Raw genomic sequence first — 25,255 nt, 5'->3', positions numbered from 1 at the left:
CACATATGGAGACTGAGCTTCCTGGACTCTCTGTCCAAGGCCATATGCAGGATGACCGAGACTACTGTGCAATGGTAAAGCTGAGAGTAAAGTTCTTAGCATGGATATAACTACTGCTTTTAAATAAGGGATATCCTTGCCTTTCATTTGGAGATGAGCACAGAATATGAATCGTTATTTGTAGGAGGAAATTCCTAATAGGCCAAATACAGATCTGAGTAAAAAGAACATTAGAATAGCATCTGTCCTTATGTAGATGTTCAAGCACCTTTACCCTCACTAGCATTTGGTGACTGCACCTTTGTTTTCTATTACTGATGATACAGTGTTTGTAGAAGCATTCTATACATAGAACATCACAACTAGTAGTGAGGCAAGGTCTGTAGGAAAAGAGAACCACTTTAGTTAGGCCAACTAATGTGGCTGGAAAAACAAACAAGATTTAGGGAGCAGTTTGTCCTGAGAACTAAAATAGAAGCCTAAGTCTTTAAGTTAAGCACAAGTTGAGACCAGTCGCTTTGAGTTCATCTTGACTGTGTTGGTGAATTGGTTATTACAAAGTTCCTGATACTTCTGGAGCAGAAGGGGGATGATATGTAGGAAAGGAGTTAGCACATTAGAGTCCAAGCCTACTCCAGTCCTTGCCTGATTCTCTCTTGCAGTTGATTAAGGTGTCACCAATTTCTGACTTTCCAGGCTGAAACTTGAGGGAGAGAGAGAAGAGTTTCTGCTTCAAACTGTCTGTGTAGCTTAAGTTAGAAATTATTTGGTGAGTTTGGAGAATAAGGATGGAGAGTGCTTCCCCCGCTCCATGTTTAAAACCTTGCCATAGTACAGAAAAGTTGGAGGATGTTAGGGAGCCTCTCATATTCTAGAAATTTAAAAATAAAATAAAAAAATTAAAAAAAAAAAAGGAAAGGAAAAAACCCAATCCAAAACCAGGACAAGCTTAAGGATTCTTTAGTTTCTGAAATTCACCCATGAATAGTGGAGTTGTAAATACTTTGCAAATATTCAAATACTTCTAATATTTTAAGAACTCTCAATCAGTATTTGTATGTGCTGAGTAGGAGTTAAAAACCCTGCCAGCAAAAGCCTCTTTGATGCTCACTGTGGTGGACATTGACTATCCAGTCACACAGACTTGGGTTACCCAGGAGCTCTGCTCCAGTTACTGCTCCCTGCAAAGGGCTCCAGAGGAGCTCCGGTCCAGAGAATGCCTTCTGAGAGCTGCCCTGTGGGCTGAGGGCTTCTTTGCTGACCTACAGGCCATGAGGAGGAGGAGGAGAAGGCAGCTGCAGGAGGCTATTTCTGTGTGCCACAATGCAGTGTTGAAGATTGTGTTGCAATGCAAGAAATAGCATGGAGAGCTGAGTCTGTCATCCCACAAGGGATACATGCAAAACCAGTACAGCTGTGTGCTGTAAAATACCAAGTAATACGATCTGTCTGCCCGGTCAAATTATTCCAGGTAATTTTAAAGGGTTAACTTTTTGGTAACTAAGTGATCCGGATGGAAAAGAACTGCTCTTTTGCCATCAGCATGCACCTGGCTTAAACTTGTATATTTGTCCTCAGTGGGAATAGAGAGAAAAGTGACTGTGCTGGCATCTGATTTGGACCAAGATTGAATTTATGGACATTTTTCAGGGGAGGAAAAAAACAGTAAAGTTTAGAACAAAGGAGTAGCAGAAGAGAATTGAAGATTATAGAAGTGGGAAGCTTGTTAAGAGACAGAAAGAAATGAGGGAATGTGGGTGTGTGTAAGGAGGGTAGTGGGTGTGAGATGGGACACTCTGCCTCGAGCTCTTTTTCTCCATCTACTCAAACCTGTACCTCATCTCCCAAGCTCATCTAGCCTGTACCTTTTATTCCCAAGTCCTACTTTCCTATAGTGGCTCACCCACAAAGCAACTTTTATCTTTCACATTCTTTTCTGTAGCCTGTCCTTTTTCTTAGGAAAAGGGGACTTGCTGGTTTGAGAGGCCTGAGGCTGACCTGTTTGGCACTGTGTTTTACCTTCATATCACCTGTGTTACTCCCCTTCTGCAGTGTTTTACAAGCATCCAACCCTTCTGCAAACCATTCTTTGGCTTTTCAAGTTGGACACTTGGAAACAAGTTGGACACTTGGGTTTCTGTCGTGGGACTCTGTCAGAGGTCTAGAAAACAGAGCTGATGATACCATTTAAAGAAGTAAGATGTGAAGGTGTATCTGTGTTTATGAATTGCTTGACTGTTCTCCTGATGAATACCGTACAATAATTGTGCATTGAATTCAGGAGTTTGTGTTGCAAATAATACAGAGATTGTGTGGTGCCATAAAAGGGCAGAAGCTGTGCAGGTGAATTTAATTCTGGGATTTCATTAAAGCTTTTTCTACCTTGTTTCTAATGGATTTTAAATGTTCTGTGTAATCAGTAACAGCTGGATTTTTCTTCTGAAGCATGCTGCGTAAGATACTGTCTTTGCCAGACTGTTGTTCAGTTCTGTGTACCAGGAAGCAACCCTTTTAAATTCACACCTGTGAAATGAAATTTACTAAAATCTTCCAGGCCTCGGCCCCTCATTTCCTTTCAGTGGAGGGAGGGAGAGCTGGTGTTGGGGGTGTGTCTCCTAGTATGGTGTTTACTGCTACCTCTGGTTAACCTGTTCTTCATGAACCATTCAATGCATTCAGTCACACTAGTTATTTCCTCCTCTGTTGAGGAGTATATTTGTATATAATACAATATTTTTACTTGGACTTGTCCCATAGTGATTCCTTTCTCTTTCTGCTCCTGCAGGAAGAGAAGGTCCAGGTCTCTAGTACTGCTGTGCTTGCAGCCTCTTTCAGTCTCTTTTGACCCATTCCTGTTGAATGAGAACGTTGAGTAAAGGCCACAGGTCTGCAGATGAAAAACACAGGGAACATGAGTGGAGATCCATGTTAATTTCCCTCCGGAAACTGCTTCTCTGTAATTACAGTTCCAACATCCTCCAGAAGAAAAGGGCCCTGTCCCCCCCGGCGGCCCCCCTGGCAAATTTGATGTTCCTTGCAGCAGGGAAACCAGGCGTGGAGCGGAGCAGGTCAGCTGGGGCTTGAGAACGCTCCCTTTTGGTGTCTTCATTGCTGAAGGGGGGTGGGGGGGCTCTTGCTGTTCTCAACCCCCTTCTTGCCCCTTCCCTCAAATCTCCCAAGTAAATACAATTTTATTTTATTATATTGCTGCTGATCTGCTGTTGTTTTTGATACAAAAAAGGTGGAAGGGGCAAGAAGGAACGAAAGAGTCTGGCGACAGGAAGAGATGAATTGCTGAAGAATGACACTGGCAGGGACTATTGTTCATTTTAACGCTGGAGCAGGAGCAGAGAGAAACGTTCACACGCCATTCTTGGGCATCCTGCTGGGCAGGCTAGGAAAGGGGCATTCCAGCTGGTCGTGAGATTTGGCTGGACAGATTGAATTGGGCTGAATAGAGTGCTCGCCGTTTTTTATTATTATTATTATTTTTTTTATAAAGAAACCCACTGATTAATTGCAGTGGAACCCGATTAAAGGCAGAGTCTGAAACCCACACAGACATTAGACATAAAGCTGTCAGCCTACCAGCATGTGATGACTGGGCCTTAACCCTTTACAAGGCTAATGGGGGAGGGGGATCCTCACCAGAGTCAACGTTACTCAGTCTGTGGATACATGTTTGTGAGAGACCAAACTTCTGTCGTTTGGGGAAGGAGTTGTGTGCACAGCAGGAGACCTGTAAACAGACTATATCTCATGAAAGACAAGGGACTGGAGAATGAAAATAGGGTTTAGGGTCATTTTGTTCATGGAGAGGTTGTATGAGGGTTTGCTCAAATGTTACTGGCTATATTTTAATAGTTTTGCAGAATTCAGTAGCCCTTGTCCACCATATCTGTCTCTCTTTCTGTGCAATCCTGAATGTGACAGTAAGAAAAATTCTGCAAAGAGACCTGTAAAGTTCCACAGATTGCATGGGGAATATTGCAAAAGAACTTGGTAGAAACATGAAGAACATAAAAACCAGGTGAGTATATAAAGGAATGCTATAATGTGTGTGAGAGCAAAGCTGTAGTTGAGCTCAGTGTAGGAGCCGGTGTGGAAAGTGGATGGCAGCTTGGACATATACTGTGTCAGCAGGGATGGGATGGAATTTCAAAATGCTTAGAAACCGCTTTCTAGGACTAAGAACTCATTTCTATTATATATTGATTTAATTTTACAAATTTTGAAAAACTTCCACGTTGTGATACTTGTGGTTTTCTTTAACCTATTTTTTTGCTCTTCTGATTTAGTGTCTGGACATGGTTCAATGCTCTCTGCTCATTCTCTTCTTCTTTAATACCCTGTTTGTAGCTTGCTTCTGTTGAGAAGCACAGATGATTTATTCAAATAGACTCTTCAAGCTTTGAAAGGGGTCTCTGTGTTGCAGTGTGAGGAGATTGGTGGGGGGGCAGATGCTCTTACCCCCCAGCAATGCTCAGCTTCAAGTGTGGCACAGTAAAGGATGGCACATAAGTCCTCTAATGAGTGTGCTCTCCAGTCGTTTTATCTTTTTCTGCAGCACCCTGTGCACATGTGTGCCCACTGGCTTGGAAATGTTTCTGTAGAGAAGTGGAAAGAGTGGAGATACGGTTGGAGCAAACAAAGGTCCTTTGTGGGTTCTGGGAAAATGACAGAGGGGTTGCTTTTTGGTCTCTAAAGCTCCTCATTCTTTCCAATTCATTGAATAGTTAAGGTTGGAAGAGGCCTTTAAGATCAACGAGTTGAACTGTTAACCAAGTACTGCCAAGTACACCCCTAAACTATGTCATTAAGTACCATGTCTACTGCCTTTTGAATACCTCCAGGAATGGTGACTCTACCACTTCCCTGGTCAGCCTGTTCCGATGCTTGACAATCCTTTTGGTGAAGAAGTTTTTCCTAATAAAGCTAAACTAGGCCTTCCCATGTGTAACTTGAGACTACTTCCTCTTGTCTATTGCTTGTTACTTGGAAGAAGAGACTGACCCCCATTTCACTGCAACATCCCTTCGGGGAGTTGAAATGGTCTCCCCGAGCCTCCTTTTCTTCAGGCTAAATACCCCCAGCTCCCTCAGTTGCTCCTCATTAGACTTGTGCTCCAGAGCCTTCTCCAGCATCACTGCACTTCTCTGGATGTGCTCCAGCACTTCCATGTCCTTCGTGTAGTGAGGGGCCCAAAACTGGACACAGCACTTCAGGTGTGGCCTCACCAGTGCCAAATACAGGGGGACAATCACTGTCCTGGTCCTGCTGGCCACACTGTTGCTGCTACAGGCCAGGATGCCATTGGCCTTCTTGGCCACCTGGGCACACACATTGGGTCATGTTTAGCTGCTGTCAGCCAGCACTCCCAGGTCCTTTTCTGCTGCTCAGTTTTCCAGCCACTCTTCCCGCAGCCTGTAGTGCTGCATGGGGTTGTTGCAACCCATGTGCAGGACCTGACACTTGACCTTGTTGAACCTCATGCAATTTGCTTTGGCCCATGATCCAGCCTGTCCAGATCCCTCTGCAGTGCCTTCCACTGCCCTGCCACAGATCAACACTCCCACGCAACTTGTCTGCAAGTGACTGAGGTGTGCTTGATTTCCTCATCCTGACAAAGACAGTGAACAGGACCAGGCCTGATACTGAGCCCTGGGGATGACCACTGGTGACGGGCTACCAGCTGGATGTAGCTCCAGGCACCACCACTCTGGGCCCAGCCATCCAGCTGGTTTTCTAGCCAGTGAACAGTGAACTCATGTGAGCCATGAGCAGCCAGCTCCCCCAGGAGAATGCTGTGGAAAGCCGTGTCAAGCATTTTACTGAAGAGGAGGTAGATAACATCCAGAGCCTTTCACTCATCCACTAGGCAGGTCTCCTTGTCATAGGAGCTTTCTGAAGTGGAAATTGCTTCTCTTCCTTTTTTTCTCCTACATCTCTGGTCACTTCATTCAGAATGCAGGTTGTGCCTTCACTGGCTTGGCTTCACAAGAAGCAGCTGTCACATGGGGGAGTCTTCATGCTCACTTCCTGTTGGGAAAAGAAAAAAAAAAGTCAAAACATCGTTTTTAAACTCACTCTGTGTAGTCATTTGTATTTCATGAAGGGTTTGAATATTCAAGGAAGGTCATTATGCTAAGTCCTGCAATTCATCAGTAAAATGAAGAACAACATGAACTGATAGGATCTTGCATTATTTTCACTGCATCGTATTAATGAAAAAGAGACTGCTTTAAAAGTTCTTCCTGCAGACAGCTATGTACCACTCCCTTTGAGAACATGGGATCTCTTGAGGAATACTGGAAATACTCACTCTCAACTGACCAAGGATGGCAATCAAATTTTGTGGTAACTCAGCATCAGTGTAGCCCAAGGAATCAGGAATGACAGTTTCCTGAGATTCTTATTCTGTATTTTGAACGTGGAGATAGGAAGGTAGATGTTAACCGCTGTAGTGCAAAAAACCCTGTGAGCAAGTGGGACTTAAAATGTCTGCTGTTCATGCAGCTGAGTGTGGAGGGGAGGGACTAGGGGAGTCAAAAAAATCTGTACTAAAATTCTCCTGTTTCTTTTTCTGCTGTTCATTTGTGGCTTCCCTTCCTCTTCCCCACCACCTACTAGCCCTGCTGTAGTCCTTTCCTGCAGCTCTGTTAACGTTTAACAAATTTCCCTCCAGTTCCTATGTTTCTTTTGGCTGTAGCTCAAGGCAAACTCCCCAGATCCAAAACTAATTTAGGGCTCTGAGCAACAGTAGCATTTAAATGTTGGCTTTGTGCCATCAGGCGGGCAGCTCTTCACTGAGAAGAAATCTAATTCCAGTGTTTATTAGATTAACAGTGGCCTCAGGACTGGACTTCCTTTTAATGTTGTCCTTTTAAGAATTGTAAGGCTAATACAGGAACTTGGGAACCCCCAAGGAGGGTCTCAGGACCCTGGCTCTGACCTCTTTTTTTGGAAGCAGGACTTGGATCTGACTTAATTTGGGTCAGATGGTATAGGGGAGCAGACTGGTGAGGTAGAGCAGGAGGTGTTGACTTCCCAAGCAGTGTGTGTAAATCCTTCCATGTTTGTGCAATAGTGGCTTTGATTTCCTGCAAGTTTGTTTCAATAAGCTCTCTGGGGTAAGAACCTGGGTATGGAAGGGCAAATTGTGCCCTGCTTAAGTGGTGGACTGGGACTGGGTAGGATCTGTTTTAATTTCTCAGTTTGGCCACAAGCTCTTTGGGAAGTCACTTAAGGCTCAGGTTTCCAAGCGTGAAGACTGCCTGTGGTGGGAGGTATGAGTATTTTGTAATACTCAGAGTCAGTTCTGAGACTCTTAGGCCAGCCGTGTAATGATAGTTAAATGTCTAATTTTCTACTGATTTTAATCGCCTTAGGCACCCAGATACTCACAGTTCTGTGCTGTTTAGCTTCCGGTTTTTTTGCTCCTGTATTGAAGATAATACTTCTCTGCTTTTTAAGAGGTGTTAAAATTGTTCATGAGTAGAAAAAGGCAACTTGACACTGTAATAGTAGAGACCACCCACATACCTAGAAAGATGTGGTTCCATGACTGGACCATTTTGCTTTTTGTGTGTCTTCCTCTGCCTTCCTCAGTGTTAATGCTCTTATTTAATTGAAAGTGAAACCCAATGTGAACAGTATGAAACTGGCTGTAAGGGATTCTCTGGTGCTTTTTGCTATTATGTTTAATTTTTCTGGGGTGTGAGTATAAATGCACTGTGGAACCTGGGGGTTTTTAGAAGCAGCACCTGAGACTTCCAGTTTAAAGAGAGGAAGAGTTTGATGACCATGTTCTAAGTGTTGCAAAGCAGTCTGAAGTCCAGGTGCTGTGGGAGGTGTAGGTCGGTGCTTCATGGGCTGCCCTGAAAGCAAACAAATGTGGGTGGGCTAAATAGGGGGTGATGTACAGTATAGCTGCCCTGCAGTAACCCCAACACTGACATTCTTGTTCTTCTTGTTGGCAATTTTGTTAGAAAGAACTTACCCCACCTGAGCCCATAAAACATATTTGCATTAAACTTGTGTTTTTGAGTGCACGTCTGCGTGTGTGTGTATGTGTGCATATATATATATTTTAAAAATATTGCTGGTAAAGGTTTCTTTTTTACTTTAAAGTTAATCCAGTTCTCTGGTAGGCTGCACAGTTGCTGTGATGTCTCTGTGGTTGTGTGGTACCTCTCTTTTTGCCAGACCCAGCTCCATTCTTCCAGCTCAATCTGGCCAGTTAATAATTGCCCATTTGCCCCTCATCCTCTGAGGTCAACATAATATCATGTGTGGAGTTATTTTTTAGAAAACAACATACAGAACAACTCTCTTTGTCCCAAGATAGCTCCATTTATCTTGTGGTTTGTGCTTTTGAAGTCCTCGTGCCCGTGGGATTGCAAAAACGAGCTCCTGCCTCCTTATTGCCACAAAACCACATTGTGTATCCTATCCCTTCCCTGGAGGACTCCTCTGCTAGGCTGAACTCTTGTGGTTGGCTTCCCAGTCTCTCGTGTGGCAGAGCTGGAAAGCTACAAAGCTCAGATGCTCCACTGCTAACATGAGAGCCTCTTTACAGAATACCAAAATAAACTCCTTAACATGCTCTCTCTGTAAGAAAACAATCTCTATCTTGTCCAGGAACCTGGTCTTTTTTGTATCATGCCATAATGATGGGAAGAATCTGACTGCAGCCTGCAAAAGCCAAAATGGTTTTTTTTTTTGGAACCGCTTGATCTCTTTGTGCTATGTGCCTGTACAACTGCAGTCCTGCTAGAATCTAATGTTCCTTGAAAAGGAAGACTTTTCCATGGAAAGTGGACTTTTTCCCCTTTTACTTTCTGAAAAGAAGTGTATGGCTATCAGAATTGGATTGTTCTGGGACTGTACAGAAGTCTTGAAAAGGTTAAATAAATAAATGAATTTTCTGGGTTTTGGAGAGAAGTTCTGGAGGGTAGAATGTCCTTACAGCTCTTCCAATGCCTGGCGCGTCTGAAAGATGAAAGAAGCTGGCTGATAATTTCCTGTGGGACTAAGTTACTTAGAGTAGTTCAGAGAGCCAATGCCAGGTGAAACCTTGAAGACAGAATAAAAATGGCTTTGAAATTGTGTTGAGCAAGGTTATGGGTAATTTGTAAGTCGAGAGAGCACTGGAGAAGCACTGATGCAGTAATTAACAAAGATCATGAGTGGTGTGGCAGAAGGAGCTTTTAAATCAGAAGGAAAAGGATTTTCCTGTAGACTTTGTGGTAAGGAAGTGGCTGGATTCTGAATTTTCCGAAGCACATTTATCCTTGCAACCCAGATCGAAAAATGCCACTAGTTTTTCTTGGATCCCTGAAGCCTCTGAGCACAACTTCTCAAGCAAAGATGGTAATGGTGCTGCCTCCTCTTAACTGCCATCTTTTGACCACTCCATTTTCCTTTTGCTCCACCTGAAGGCACCTTAGCTGCTCATGACACTGCAGGTAAATCAGTGTAGTTTACAGACAGTAGATTAAAACAAATTGGCATTAATTCCAGTTTTTGTTAATGCTGTGACCTGTAACTGTTTCCTTAAATAGCCTTTGTCATGATTGGAAGCTGTTATTGTTTAACGCTATGTGGAGACAGGAAGATATATAGCTCTCCTGTATGAAACTGAAAACTGAGTGAGGATTTTTTTTCTGCTTGTTTTTAGCTCAATTCATATTTAGTTAATGGTGAGATGACAGCTGTGCCTTTCTCAGCTGTGAAGCAAGGAATTCAGTGAAACTCAAGGATGCATGCATCTTGGAAGAGGAATGGGAGCAGAAGCAGAATAGATGTTGGAAAAGCAGTGATTGTTGGTTTGGCTTCAAAATTAATACTTGAGTTACTTAAAATAAGAGAAGTGAAGTAGAAGAGGGACGAATGCGTGTATTCAAATTAAATCTTTATTTTCTCTTACTGTAGTTATGAGTGACAGATGCCAAGCTGGTTTTCATTAGGTCTTGTAGGTTGCTTGCATTCTTCTCCATTTAGTGAAGGGGAAAGATTGCAAAGAAATTCAGAATTTCTACAATAGCTCTGAGACTCTGATTCTTTCAGGTTGTTTCCTAGAAGTGACAGAGCATATCCTTACTGTGACTATTATAAACCTTTGATGATCCTGTAGCTGAGATAATGTAAGGATCACTTTAGGATAATTACTTCAAGGATGAGAGAAATATATCTATGAAGTAATGGAAAAGTTAAAGGAAAGCTCACAGAACTTAAAATGCCAATGTTTTCTGCCCCATAACTGGAAAAACAATGCCCAGTGTTTCACTTCCATGAACTTTGATATAGCAGAATGTTTTCTGACTGTTCAGTGACCTTCATTCGTAAGTGCTGTCAGGCTAGTGAAACTCATGGGTAACTGGACTAGGTGAAATACATCAGAAGTACCCTTTTCCTGTGGATTATCTGCTTCAAACAGCAGGTTTCTTCTCTACCTGGCTCTTACCAATTTCTTCTCTACCTGGCACGTAGTAATTTTGCGGGTCACCTGGTAACATTTCTGCTGTTGTGCTATTATTTTCTAAATTTTAGTGTACTGCATGATTCATGATAAATTGACAGTAAATTGTTTGCAACCTTTGTGGAACAGAAAAGGGTAGAGGTTGTTAGTGTGTGGATTAAAAAAAAAAAACACACTGAAAGAAATGGAAAGTTATGTGTCTCATATTGCTGAAGTGACTAATTCTTGCAAAGCATGATGTAGGCTTAAGGTAGTATTTTAAAGTGTTTGTCTAGCATGTGTGTGTATTTTAAAAGGGCCTGAGTCCTGTAGCTCTGCCTGTCAGGCCGTTATGGTCCAGCTAAACATTCCTGCAATGTTTGAGGTTGGATGATGATGTCCTTGAGTGATGTTATGCAGTAACAACCTTTTGTCATTCTGTCTATTTCTCAGTGGACAGTATTTAATTTATGTTTTAATGTGCTAAATTGGAATGATCCTGCATGACAGGTAATTTAGTGCTGGGGTAAGTCCCTTGGATTTTTTGTTGCAGGTCTCTATTGACATGCAGTTGCACAGGAGCCTGCAGCTATGTAAGAAAATGCTGCTTCATGTTAAAATCAGCAAAGCATGTTTCTTGATGGCATCCTTCAGGTATCACTCTGCACTTCATAATATAAAATGGATGACATGCTCTCTGCCAAAGAGAGAAAAGCTACAGGTAATGAAATGCCAAGACTGAAGGGATGCTTTTAACAGTAACATGAAAAAAATTTGCATGGTGGGAAACCAAATGTTCCTGCTCCTTGGAATCCAAGTAGGAAAAATTATTTGGACCCCAGAGAAAATATACGTATGTGGGTTAAAGGTATGTAGGAGGCTCAATCTCTTCCAGTTAGGGCCTTGGAGGTAAGAAGCAGAATGTCAGAGGTAGCATACTGCAGCTCATGGCTTTCTGAGGTCTTTGCACCTTCATAGATTCTTGGTAAAACAAACAGATGCTCCCACTATCTAATATTTTTGTGCACACTATAGGGAGAGTGGGAGAACCATCATGCCGAATTCTGATCTTTTGAAAGGCTCAAAGACTTTTTAAAAGGGCTATTTCTGTTAACATAGGACATGATGTTTGAAGCAGGCTGATATGGTGCTTGGTTTCTTGGATGTCAGCAGTGTTTGACAGATGTGTGGAGCTACAGAACAAAACCAGCATTTTCTACTCTCCTGCCAGCTCCAAATGTTTGACGGAACCTTGTAGTTACAGAAAGGACATTTGCCATTTAATGGCTATTAAATATGCAAAATGTGTCACTGTATGGTCACATTTCAGCCAAAATATCTGGAAATTAGAGTTGAGGTGTTTTACCAGGTCCTTACAAAGTAGTTCTGCTGTTCCCAGGAAGGGGCTGCGTAGGATTCTGAAAAGAAGGCTGAGGGAAGAAGTCACAGAATGGTTCAGGTTGGAAGGGACCACAGCAGGTATTCTGGTCCAACCCCCTGCTAAAGTAAGGTTATCCTAGATCACATGGCACTGGATTACACCTAGATAGTTTTTGAGTATCTCCTGTGAGGGAGACTCTTAATCTGTTCCAGTGCTTGGTCACCTGCACAACAAAGAAGTTCTTATTCTTGAGTGGAACTTTCTGTGCATCAGTTTCTGCCTGTTGCCTCTTGTCCTGTTGCTTGGCACCACCGAGCAGAGCCTGGCTCCATCCTCTGACACCCTCCCTTCAGATACTGACAGAAATTGATGAGGTCCCCTCTAAGTCATCTCTTCTCAAAGCTGAACAGGCCCAACTCCCTCAGCCTTTGCTCATAAGAGAGATTCTTCATCCCCTTAATCATCTTCATAACCCTCCACTGGACCCACTCCAGGAGCTCCATGTCTCTCTTGTGCTGAGGAGCTGAGAGCTGGAGATACCACTGGAGGTGTGGTCACTCAGATACAGCTTTCTCCTGTCTAGCCTCACCTGTTAAAATTCCTCAGTCTATTTGAAATAGTTGTCATTTACCTGATATTTCATGCCTGCTTTTGGACAAGAACTTAAGGCTGAGATTTTGATGTGTTTAACACGGTTTAGTAGTTGAAAGGTTCCTGTTTCTGTACTGAGATTTCATGTGTTGTCCACTGTGAGCTACTTCCATAGGCAACTAATAAGTTGCTCAGGAAACAGGGCATAATATGTTTCCTATTCAGAAAAAAACCCAAAACCTCATAGAATTGATAGTTGTTGCCTTTTGTCTGATTTCAAGAATTAAATAGTCAGCAGAGAATAAAAATACACCATGTTGGTTCAGGCTTCAAACAGAATCTTGAGTCTTGAGGGAACTGTGGGCCATAACACACTTTTGATAAATGTTTGGTTACTGTGGTTAGAATGTGATGCCTAATTTTCCTGTACAAGCCTCAGTATGGACCTTAATCTTACATTCCTCTTCTGCAGATGGGGGGAAAGTGTCTTCCTCCATGATGTGACATTTATGCATAATTAGCTTAAAGTAATTTTTTTGGCTGCCATATTGTGTCATAGCAGAAAGCAGTGGCTAGTCTTTTATTATTACTCCTTGGTTTTTTTAGGCATTGCTGCATCCCAGCCTTTTCTATTAATTTGCTCAATGTGTTTCAAATTAATTTCCACCAGATGCACTAGTTTAAAAAATATTTTTTTAAAGGTTGAATCTTAATTTCCTGCCCATAATTCTAATCTTCTAAGGTTCCTTCTGTATTATTTCTTTTTCCTCTGTTGTGTTTGGAGCAGAATATTTCCTATTTTGGTATCATTTGCAGACTCCTTTAACTTGATACTTACTCTTTCTTCCAGATCATTAACGAAGTTATTTAATGGGACTGGATCTAATGCTGATCCCTGTAATACCTACTAGCTATCTCTACCCCCTGCAGCTTGACTTGCTGCCATTTCTCATTATCTTTTGTTTATGGTCCTTCAGCTGACTTTTTTGATCTGTGTTTGCTGGTAGCCCAGCCAATTTGAATAAGATTTTGAGTAGGATTTCATGGCAATAATAATGCACAGTCTTCTATTCAAAGACTCTGTATATGTAGAAACAGATTAAACTTTAAGCCTCAGTACATTGTGGTGGCATAATAGTGGTATACCCACTTGTAGAAGGGAAGAAGTAATTTTGTTGAGCTCTGTAGAAGATATAGATAGAGTTAGGACAAGTATCTAGAGACCTCAGTTATAGTCAAACTGATTATTGCAAGGTGTTAATTTATGACTTTAAAGTTTTGGAAGAAGGAACTGTAACAGTTGCTTCTTAATCATTGAGTCTTTTTATGTTCAAATCAAATGCTTCTTCAGTGTATTTTTTCCATAGTTGTTTCTGTAAATGCTTTCCTGCTCCCTGAATGCAGGTAGAAGTTTTCAGTGGGATTGCTGGTCTTTAATTCTGTGGGATCAGAATTGGGATCCAGAGACTCAAGCACATTTTTAAAGGCCTCCTATTTCTCTCCCCACGCAGTGTTTCTGAAAATACAGCTTCTGTTCCAGTCTCACTCTAACTTAGTCATGCACCCATTGCACCAACACTCAGTCAATTTGCACTTTGTTGTACCCCTTCTTTTCTTCAAGTCCTAGTTAGCAGATGCACTGTGGAATTTCTCTTCCTTATGCTTTCTATTCTTTGTGCTCACATTAAGTGTAACATTTTTGAGGTCTAAGGTGTGTAGTTGTGCAGTTTAATATGGTAACTGAAGCTGATTGTGCTTGATAACGTGCCTCTCCCTAGCACTTAGTGCAGTCACGTGTCTAATTGAGAACAAGCTGGTTCAGGATTGGGGTTAGCCCTGCTTTTTCAAATTGAAAGGGGAACTTCTAGGACTAGGAAACTTTCATTCTCACTTGGAAACTGCCAAAGTAGGCATCATATTCCATTACCAAAAGGCTGTAACATCTTCAGTCTCTCCTCTGGTTTATGTGGTTTTGTTGAGGGTTATGTCTTTTTTTTTTTCCCCTTAACCTTTCCACTATCACATACTTCCTCAAACAAAACTGTAACAATTCTGTTTAAAGCTTTGAAAACTTTTCGATTGTTCTTCCTAGTGATGTTAACTTTAGTCTAGGCAGGCTTCAACAACTTGAAGACCATGTGGGTACCCAATCAAAACTGCTTCAGATGCTTCTGTAGTGGGAGTAGAAAAGAAGAGAAAACTGTTGGCTTTTTATCAGTGCCTGGTGCCCCTTCTGACATCCGGCTGTTGTGCTGTAATGTTGCCTTTTCTGTGTCTGCCAGCAGAGCTCTGAGTTTAAACAATGGTCAGCAAATCCCTCTTCTAAAGCTGGATTAACTGTACTTTTTCCTTCAGTGGAAACTGCTATTTGGGTAAGAGAGGAATCCAGAATTTTCATTTTCCTCAAGACAGGCAAGCAAATAAATCCGAGCTTCTTTGCTATAGGAATTCAGAGAAGTGCTGGATAAAAAAGCGAAGTGTATCATCTGAATTGTGCTCAAGACCATCTGACATATCCCCTCATCAAGATGTCTGTGTGATAGGAATGCAAAAGAGAGCCTGGCCTGGAAGTGGAGAAAGGAGCATAATTGTTTTCTGACACAGACCTTCTAGCAGTAGGTGGGCAAGGTGTTAAAAAGGCTATTAAAGGCTATACTGCAGAATTCACTAATTTTAACCCAAAGTAAACAGATGTTCATGAGTTCTTGAAATACAGAAGAAAGAAATTCAGTACATCTGTTGAAGCCGGGGCAAAATATTCTGATGCTTATTCCAGATTTGTTCAAAAATGCATCTGGGGATACCCTTCCATGCTTTCTCTGTGGAAAAAACCCTACAGCCTTATACCCATCACTATTAGGACTGAAATTCTCGCCTTTCACCTGTAATGCTATTAATCACATTCCATTTTATTTAAACAGTCCTTGATTTCTTTTTTCCTCTTTGTCACTCTAAGTGTCAAATGTGTCCTGTATTTTCATCTTCATTTAATATCCACTTATACCTTCTGTCCTCACAACACGTTTTTCTGTGGTAGAGTTAAAATTATAAAATATGGTATTGTCGTATTTTTGGTTCTGTCTCTTGTAATAATGAGGTTTGCAGAAAGATCTCTGCCTTCCATTGAAGGTCTTCTGTAGGCCACAATTAGATACCTCTCCATGGAGGGGGAGAAACCCAAATCCATATGTTACTCAGTGCTGGTCCATGAGAATGATTGTTCTTTCTAGAGGCTTCTGATTCTGAGCTGAACAGTCTGCAACTGTAAATAATGCCAAATCTGTTTGTAGTTCTGGCTTTTCTAAAGCTGTTGGCACTGTTTTCCTTGTAGCATGGAAGCGCTTAAGAGATACTTAGCCATGGTTTTAGCCGTGCTATCCAATGTTACAGGTACATGAGGAATTGGAGGGTGGTGCAAACAAACTGATGGCTGTGAACTTCCTGCTGCTGATTTTAAAAATAACAATAAGAGGTTCTGTGTTAGGATCAAAGGGAAAAGATAAAATCAACAGGGTGGTGTGGAGTGGGAGTCTCTTTTATGTAGCTGGTTCTTGATACCTGGATAAAGAAAATTTGGAAAGGCAGCATGGCATTGACTATTAAAGCCAGATTCTTTTGCAGTTGTTCATTGAGGAAACTTCATCCATATGTGAATATGATAAAGTTCTGATAGTGCTAGAATGCTACTAGAGACTGACAGAATGTGTTGATCCCAACAAAAGATGCTTTTTACAGTGAAAACAATCATGCTGACTCCCCTCTACCTCCCCAGAAACATGACAGAGTCCCTGACATCACTGGAGGTTCTCAAGATGCAACTGTACAGGGTGCTGGATAGTCTCATCCAGGCTCCATTCTCCACAAAAGGTTGAACCAGGTGATCTTTTGAGGTCCCTTCCAAATTGGGCTGTTGCATGATTCCATGTTGTATCAACAGCCTGTCAAAGGTTGAATTGCTGCAAAGTAGTGTTAAGAGCTGCCATGTGTCATTTTCATTAAAGAGGGAATGGGTTAGAATCTTTCTTTTTGGAATAAAGCATGCCATCAGGATTTAAACAAAACAGTGTTTTCACTCTCCACTTGAAATTTACTGTTTCTGTCAAAGCAACAGCTATGGAGCCCAGTTTGGTAATTATCCTGTCTACTTAAGTTTTCTTAAATAGAAAAATATTTTTATGAATCTGTAGCAAATAAAGGGATGCTCTGTAATAGCTCTGAGGGTTGCAAGTGACTTTGTCAGCAAAATGAAGTTGTGTATATTATTAGGTTTTGCTTTATGGGGCCATATTGTTTGGCCTGATGAAGAGTTACTGGGAGGTGAGGAAAGCAGAGTAACAACCTACTGTTTAAGCAGCTCTGCCCTTGCTTGTCTTCCCCCCACCCCCGAAAAAAACCAAAAAAGGACAGAAATAACAGGATGATAATTGACTTCTGCTTTTCAGCCAGAAATGACATAATTGCTTTGCCAACTTTAGACATAAAACTACATAGAGGCTAACTATTGTTTCAAGAGAGGTGGTGGCAACTCACCCTTCCTTAGGAGGCATTTAATTTATCAGATATATATGAAGTTTTGGAGGATATTTGGAAGCAATCTGAAGAAACTGAGCATACTATGCTAATTTTAAGGTGATGGCAGATGTTAAGTATGAGACTGTGTTTAGACTGACTTCCTGTTTTTAAAATCTGGAGGTTGTTTGTTTACTTTGCTAGAAAACTGTTTGGTTACTGGATCCTGCTGGTATACATCTGGAGGGAACCAAACTACGGACAGCGAAGATAATTTTTTAGTTGTTTGTACCCATGGGCAAGTGAGAGTAGGAAGTTTTTATGTAGTTACATGAAGGATCAGGAGAGGCCATGAAAATGGAGTGATATCAGCTCAGCATGTGGCAGTATCTCTGTTTAGCTTTTTTGTGTCATTTTGTATATATTCCGTTGCTAAAATATGTTAGGGTTTTTCCTCCTACATAAGTGAAAATATTTTTGAATACAGAGCTAGTAAAATGTCCAAGCCTGCAATGTAATGTAAAGTTTTGGGAAAAATATTTGTTGTTACTAAGCCCAGAGGTCCTGCTGTTGTTCCTGCTCCAGAATAATGTGTAGAAGTGCAATTAGATATGTCCCCTTTGATTGTTGGTCCAGTTGCCTGAACAGCAAGCACTGATTTCCATCCTGTTCCTGGCCCGCTGACTAACTGGGATTGAAATGTGACGCTGGAGCTTTATGTGTGTTTGGTCAGCCTTCTATCTCACTCTCCCAGTGTTTAATGAGAGTTTGAGGTAAGACAGTAGATCTCCTGCTAAGGCTTCTAGCACCAAGTGCACCATTTCCGCTTGGAGTTGGAAAAAACATGCTTCTCATCTTGATCCTTCCTGACCCTCTACTGTTACAGATACAGTTACAGGATAGTGTGACTGGAGCTCTGAGCACTGGGAAATATTCATGAAATGCCAAAGGTGAAATACTATCCACAGTAAAATAATTGAGAAAATTCCTGCTACCTTCAGGTGTGCCAGCTTTCATTCACCTTGTTCTTTTGGCTGGGAAAGACTAACCATCCAGGATTTGCTTCTGAAACTGTTCTAGGTTGAAATCAGTGTACTTTCCCAGCAATCATGTGCATTGCTTGACAAGTGCAAAACCAGGGTAGATCATGACTTATAAATGACTAGAAGGCTATTTCTCCTAAGGGTCACAAATCACAAACCATTAGATCTGCACTGGTTGTAATTTGAAATAGTTGTGCAAAGTGTGCTTACATAATGGCACTACAGACACCAGCTAGTGCATATGAGAGAGTGGTGGTATCTGGGTCATAGCGTGTCCTTCAGCTTCCAACAGTTTCAGTAGCATGATAAAATCACAGAGCAGAGATGATGGAACATAGCAACTTTAATGAGGTGAGAAGAACAGATTTAGTGTGTGTGTGCTTATATGTAACCTAATATTAGTAGCAACTTTGAAGAGCGCTGTGCGTTTGACAATAGAGCAGATTAAGTTACAGTTTGCAGACTGGGACAGCTGCACTGATTCTTTCCTTGCTGTTGCAGAGCTGTACTGCCATGCTGCTCATGGGGAAGGCCAGAAAAGCTGGTGAAAGGATTAAAGAACTGGTCTTCAGAGGAGGGGCTGAAGGAGCTAGGTTTAGCCTGGAGAGGAGGAAGCTCAGGGAGACCCTGTCATTCTCCACAACTACCTGAAAGGAGGTTGTAGGGAGGTAGGTGTCTTTTCTACCAGGTACAAAGTGACAGGATGAGCAGAAATGGTCTCAAGTTGTGTCTGAGGAGGTTTAGATTGGATATTAGGGAAAATTTCTTCACCAAAAGGGTTGTCAGCAGTGGAGGACAGACTACCCAGGGAATGGTAGAGTCTCCTTTCCTGGAGGTATTTAAAGGCATGTGGATGTGGCCCTTAGAGATGCATTTTAATGGTGGATCTGGCAATGCTGGGTTCATGGTTGGACTTGGTGACCTTAGAGATCTTTTCCAACCTAAATGATAGTGGTCTTGTGTACTCCAACAGGAAGGGGAGTTTAAGATAGCTGGGATGAGTGTTTAGGGGTGCTTTTGAGGATAATGGTAGAAAATTGCTTTGGAAAAGGTAGTTTAAAGAGCAGCTACTTTGGTTACAATGTACAACTAGTTCTGCCTTTTTAAAAGGTTGCAGCACCTACAACAGCAGAAGATGATTTATTCTGAGTTTTCTGTGTTGTCGGTTTGAAGAAACCTGTTTGATTTTTGTGGGTGGTTCTGGTTCTTCGGAATTTCCATTAGTTTATTTCTGCTAGTCTGAAATGTTGCATAGATGATGAATTGCTTTTCCTTAGGAATATCCATTGCTTTTTTTGCCTTCTGGCTACATCACCCACTTGCTGTCCTTTTGAGCCAGCCGTTGCCCTGGCCATACCTGGTAAGTCCTCTGAAGATGTGACTGCTCTGGCCTCTTGCATTCCTTTTTCACCTCCTGTTCTTTTAGCCTTTATCCCTTGTTATACCTGATGATGGCTGTATGTATGCAGTAATACCTTGAGATGTATGTTTTGTACTAAACCTTTCAAAGGTAACTTGTAGTGGACATGAGTGAAAGAGTAAAAGGTTTTCATGCCCATGACAGACTGAACAGAAATCCCACAACCATTTGTTGGGTGCAGTTCAGCTTGGAAAATAGTTTGCAGTTAAGGCCTTGCAACCTGCAGTGTAACATTTGCAAGCAGGCAGTTGAGGCTGGCAGAAATCTTTTCAGCCAGTTTTATGCAGAAGAAACATAATGTAATCCTTTTTCAAGGAAGTGCATTCTCTCTGAAATGAAATCTTTGCTTTACTGGCACAAGTGAATGTCTTCACTGGAGGGAATTCTGCTGTTCAAAGAGTTGCAGAAGTGTTACATCCCTTTTTGTAGATATTGCTCTTCTCCATTAGAATGGAAAATAAGGAAATTATGAGGCTTGTTATTTCTTTTTGCTTAATTGATACAGCAATTGACTATGGTTAATCACAGGTACACTAAATGCATGAGTGTGATCACTGAAATCAAAAAGCCTGAAAATAGTTCAGTATGTGATTACCACTTGGGGCAGGTATTTCTTTATAATTCTTTCCTTATGATCTGCTGTTTAATTTAAGAGCTTTAGGTTTGTTTGAATTGCAGAAAGAAGGAACCATGCAAAAAAATCCAACCAGAATGGGTTGAGGGAGTTGATTATTGATAATCATTTGTTTAACAGTGATATTGATTATATAGATTGTCTACATAATGTCAGACAGAACTTTAGGCATGACCTTTTCCTTTTGGGGTGTGGGGGGTGTTACAACCTGTTCTTTCTCAAGGTAGAGATTTTTTTTAAGAGAAAGTGTGGGATAATATCCTAAATAGTTGCATTTGCTCAGGGGTGAAAGTCAAGAGTTGTGTTAGAGTATTGTTCTGAAGGTGGGAAAGGAGGGCTGGGAGATCCTTGGGCTAACTTTAAGGCTGGAAAAAATATTCTTATCATGTGGACTGCATTTTCAGTTTGTAAAACTGAAAATCCTCTTGCTCTCATAAATGTCAGTTTTGCACAGCCTAGTGTAACAGTTTAATGTTTACAGGTAAATAATAAAAGATATTTTTTCCACTTTCACTGGAAACTGAAATGTCTAAAATAGTGACATGCAAAAGGTTTGCATCTAAAAAGTTTAGGGTTTGGAGAAGACTCTTCAAATAGCAAGGATTCTACTTCAGAGAGTTTTCCCTTGTATTATAGTGTCAGAACTAAGTGAAGAGCAGCAGCAGCACTGTGGTCTAGGAGAGGACTGACTTTGTAAAATAAAAGGGGTGTTCTGATACCTGGCATTCCTTGAATGTTTGTGATTAGCGCTGAGTTGTTTTTCAGCTGATTCCCAAGTCTCTTTTTGGCAGATTGCACTTTGCTTTTGCCTTTCCAAGAAACTGTGCATAGTAATTGATCTCCAATTTCAGCATGTGAGGAGGGTGAATATTTTCCTTGGCAGTCAAGGATGTGTTCTTACACAGTTGTGTGTACACACTCTGTGTGTACACAGAGAAAAATTGATGTCACTTTGTATTTAATGTTTACTCTAAAATAGATGGGATCTCTTCAAAGCATCTCTCTTTCTTTTTTTCTTCCTTTACAGGTATTACAAGTAGCACTGAGTGCTCCTGTGGGCGTAATCATTTCACCTGTGCTGTCAGTGCTTTTGGTGAATGCACGTGCATCCCTGCTCAGTGGCAATGCGATGGAGACAATGACTGTGGGGACCACAGTGATGAAGATGGCTGCAGTAAGAATACCATCCTTGACTTGTGTTTGGGAAAATTGAATATCTTTTTCTCTGCAGGTGCTGCCCTGTTTTACAGGCAGATCCTACCATTTGTGTGACAAAAGTTTTTGATTGTAGATGACTTGTACTTTTGACTGACTCGGAGTCAAACAAAGCCATTGTCCACTGATATAAAACACAGTGAAACCCCAACTTCAGCTTTTTTTGCAGCTGGTTTTAGGTGGTGGTTGGACATGAATATGTTAGAGGGAGAGAAGGGACAGAGAAAAGCACCTCTCATTTTTCCACCCTTGCAAAAGCACCTTCTCTGAGTTAAATTATATGATAAAATATATATATTTTGCTGTAAATATTAATGGAAAATAAACAGTGTGAAGAGGCATATTGAGGGTGTCTGCCCTCCTAAGGAACATTCTAGTTTCTGTCCTTGCTGCCCTGTGAAGGGAGGGAAAGGCAAGCACTGAAACAGCATTCATTGGTCTTGGGATCTGCTGAGAGCCATTACCTTGCAGGTACTGTGTATCTGTATAGTGTTGGCTTCTGTGTAGCTGAGCCCAGCAAGGTGAGAACTGATGGGACATGTCATTCTGAGTGGATGTAGCATGATAGAGATGAATAGAGAAAGCCTCTTTCTGTTGAGACACAAGTAAGTTCCTTTTTTACCTCATCTCTTTGGATTCCACAGAGCATGGTAGAATTGAAGAGTAGAAAAAAAGGGCTGGTTTCATGAAACTCCTTTCCTAAAAGTTGCCCTAGAGCTGAAAATTTAAGGCTCCTGTAAATGGACATGAAAGAGATTTATCTTCCTCTGCTGGATCTTTCTCTAACCTTTCCTGGTTTCTGCTGTTGATTACTGTATGGAAAGGAGCTTTCCTAATCTTTCAAATGTTGTCTTAAAGAATCTCTTCTTCCTTAAATGTGGGAGATGTAAATCCAGCTTCATGAAAATTTCCTGCCTTCTCAAGTCTTGTTTCTTAAAATTTTGTGAAGGTTAAGCAACATGGAAGACCTTGAGTCTTGGGGAGGTGAGGCATATCCAATAGCTAAACTGGTTTTACTGGCTTTTTACTAAACACGGTAAAAAATTCCTTTTCTTGTGGGTTTTTTTTTTTTGCAGGTAGGTGAGAAGATTGGGGGATGGTGGTGGGATTGTTTTAACTTTTTTTTTTATGGGCTCAGTAATGATTTAGACAAGAAATACTTCTTGATACGATTTTCCTGGTAATTCAACAACTTCCAGCACCAAAAATTTCAAGCTAAGCAGTCATGGTAGGACTTGGGGGTGAGTAAGATAAGATCTTCCATAGGAACTAGCAGGAGGTGCTAACAAGAGTTGCTTCATACAACATATGCTTAAACTGTGAATCTCCTTGCCACAAAACATTGATTCTGAAACTTCAAACATTCTCAGACAGCAATTTGACAAGTTTATGGATGTATAATCCACTAAGGGCTGTTAAAGATGAATATGCCACCTCTTGTTTGGGAAGTCTTTGTATTACAAGTACAGGCAGATTTTGTGTTTCAAGGAAGAACATGTTTTTCATGCTACTTTCTTCCACTCTTCTCTTGGTGTCTACCGATGCATCATGTCTCTCTCTCTGTGGCCCTAAAGAGAAGAACCTATTGGTCTTGCACAATAAGATATCATATATTAAGGAGATACAATATATTAAGGGGCTCTGGCCTGTATCTATTTGAATGGAAGCTGTGCAAACCAGGAAACAGTACTGAAGTGTGAGCAATCTGCTGATATTCTCAGGCAGTGGAGGTTAGGAACAATATAAAATAGAGGTAGACATATAAGTGACAGAATATAAAGTGATGCAGAGAATGTGGGAACTGGGTTTGACTTCTGCCTTTTTTAATTTACAGTTTCTAAGAAGGTTGGCCTCTGCAGTTAAGACAACAGAAAAAATTTCTATAAATACATTGGCAGCAGAAGGAGGGCTGAGCAGAGTCTTCACCCTTAGCTGAATGTAGAGGGTAGCATAGTGTCAGGGAAATGAGAAAAAGGCTGTGTTACTTAATGCCTTCTTTGCCTTAGTCTTTAATGCCAAAACCAGTTGTCCTCAGGATACCCAGTTCCTTGAGCTGAAACTTAGTGACAGAGAGCTGAGTGAAACCCCCATAATCCAGAAGGAAATAGTTAGAGACCTGCTATGCTGATTAGACACCCATAAGTCTATGAGCCCAAAGGGATGCGCGTAAAAGTAATAAGGGTGAAAGAACTTGCCAAATCACTTTCAGTCCTTTAGCAGCAGTCCTGGTTAACTGGAGAAGTTCCAGTTGAATGGAGATTGGCAAATGAAGCACCCACCTACAAGAAGAGTTGGAAGGATTGTCCAGGGAACAAGGCCTGTCAACCTGACCTTGGTACCAGGGAGGGTCATGGAGCAGATAATCCTAGTGCCATCATACAACATGTGCAGAACAACCAAGGGTCAGGCCCAGACAATGGTTTTACAAAAGGCAGGTCCTGCTTAACCAACTGGATCTCCTTCTATGACAACATGACCCATTTAGTGGATGAGGAAAAGGCTGGGTCGATGGGCTGAGACCAGTTGTGCAACGTTCAACAAGGTGAGGTGTCATATCCTGCCCATGGATCACAACAACCCCAGACAGCATTACAGGCTGGAAAGCTGCACCGCAGAAAAGGACCTGGGGGTGCTGGTCAACAGCAGCTGAACATGATCCAGTGTGTGTGTGTCCGGGTGGCCAAGAAGACCAATGGCATTCTGACCTGTATCAGCAATAGTGTGGCCAGCAGGACCAGGACAGTGATTGTCCCCCTGTATTTGGCACTGGTGAGGCCACACCTGAAGTGCTGTGTCCAGTTTCGGCCCCTCACTGCAAGAAGGACACTGAGGTGCTGGCATGTGTCCAGAGAAGCACAATTGAACTAGTGAAGGGTCTGGAAAATATGTACTGGGAAACTGGGGTTTAGCCTGGAGAAAAGGACGCTGAGGAGATCTCATTGCTCTCTACAACTACCTGAGTGGAGGTTGTAGTGGGGTGGGGGTCAGTCTCTTCTGCCATGTCTCAAGTGAAAGGATGAGAGCAAATGGCCCCAAGTTGCACCAGGCAAGGTACAGATTGGACATTAGAAAAGAACTTTTCGCCGAAAGAGTGGCCAGGCATTGGAATAAGTTGCCCACGGAGGTGGTGGAGTCATGGTCTCTGGAAGCGTCTAAGAGATGTCTGGATGTGGCACTTGAGAATATGGCTTGGGGGTGGTATAGGTTGACTGTTGGACTAGATAGTGTTGAGGGTCTTTTCCAACCTTCTGTGATCTTATTCAAGATATAACTTGTGCTGTAGGTCTCTGCAGTTTAGTGATAGAGGAAAGCTAACGTGTACAGAGGAGGACTGTAGGTTTGACAAGATGGAAGGGGAGATAAGGAGCTCCATTTATTCAGAGTAGTAAAGTCATTCAAGGGGGAAGGACTAGAATAGGAGCTGCCTTTTAAAATATTGCATCCTGGTCAAATAGATACAAAGAGAACTTTTTCAGCTGACAGCCAGCAGTACTTGAAGTGCAATTTAGTGGAAAGAAGAAAGCAGAAATAAAAGTTAACATTTCTGTAGCATCCTTCGCCATATTTCTTAAGTGCATGACTTCCACGCGCACATTCAGGGTTGCAGTGGAGGAGACTGAGGAACACTTACTCCTTTAAGCTTGTTATATCTTGCTCTGAGTGGCTGCTCATTATGAATCCAAGAATGATACTATTCTTAGCTTGTACAAACTAGATCAGCTCTACAGTGTAGGTTTGTGGTAATTGTCTGTACTGTTTTGTGTGTTACTTAGTTATTAGAGCACCAAACCTTTTTGCCAGAACAGGTTGCTTGCTAAATCCCTCTATTCTGCTTGGCATACAGGAGCCTTTTGAAGGTATACTCGTTTGTGGGGTTAACCTTCCATTTTCTCTGCTTGCTGACTGTGCCAAGCAGCAAGAGGGCAGCAGGAGTGCAAGAGCAGGAGTGGGGCTTGAGCCCCTTGGAACAGCAGCTTGAACTTTAAATCAATTTAAGCTTCTC

At 41.7% G+C, this 25,255-nt stretch overlaps 1 protein-coding gene across 1 annotated transcript in view; it reads left to right on the top strand.

The window, feature by feature from the left end:
• The window catches only part of LRP4 (LDL receptor related protein 4), an 88,849-nt gene that overhangs the window by 19,642 nt on the left and 43,952 nt on the right, over positions 1 to 25,255 (top strand). The window contains exon 2 of the mRNA XM_041460094.1: positions 21,065 to 21,211. Coding sequence (XP_041316028.1) covers positions 21,065 to 21,211 — 147 coding nt within the window. The remainder of the gene's footprint in view (positions 1 to 21,064; positions 21,212 to 25,255) is intronic.

Source organism: Pyrgilauda ruficollis, unplaced genomic scaffold (assembly GCF_017590135.1).
Source record: "Pyrgilauda ruficollis isolate IOZ18807 unplaced genomic scaffold, ASM1759013v1 scaffold14, whole genome shotgun sequence".
NCBI classification, from domain to species: domain Eukaryota; kingdom Metazoa; phylum Chordata; class Aves; order Passeriformes; family Passeridae; genus Pyrgilauda; species Pyrgilauda ruficollis.
The sequence above is the reverse complement of the archived record's forward strand: the minus strand, read 5'-3'. Positions and strand labels throughout refer to the sequence as shown.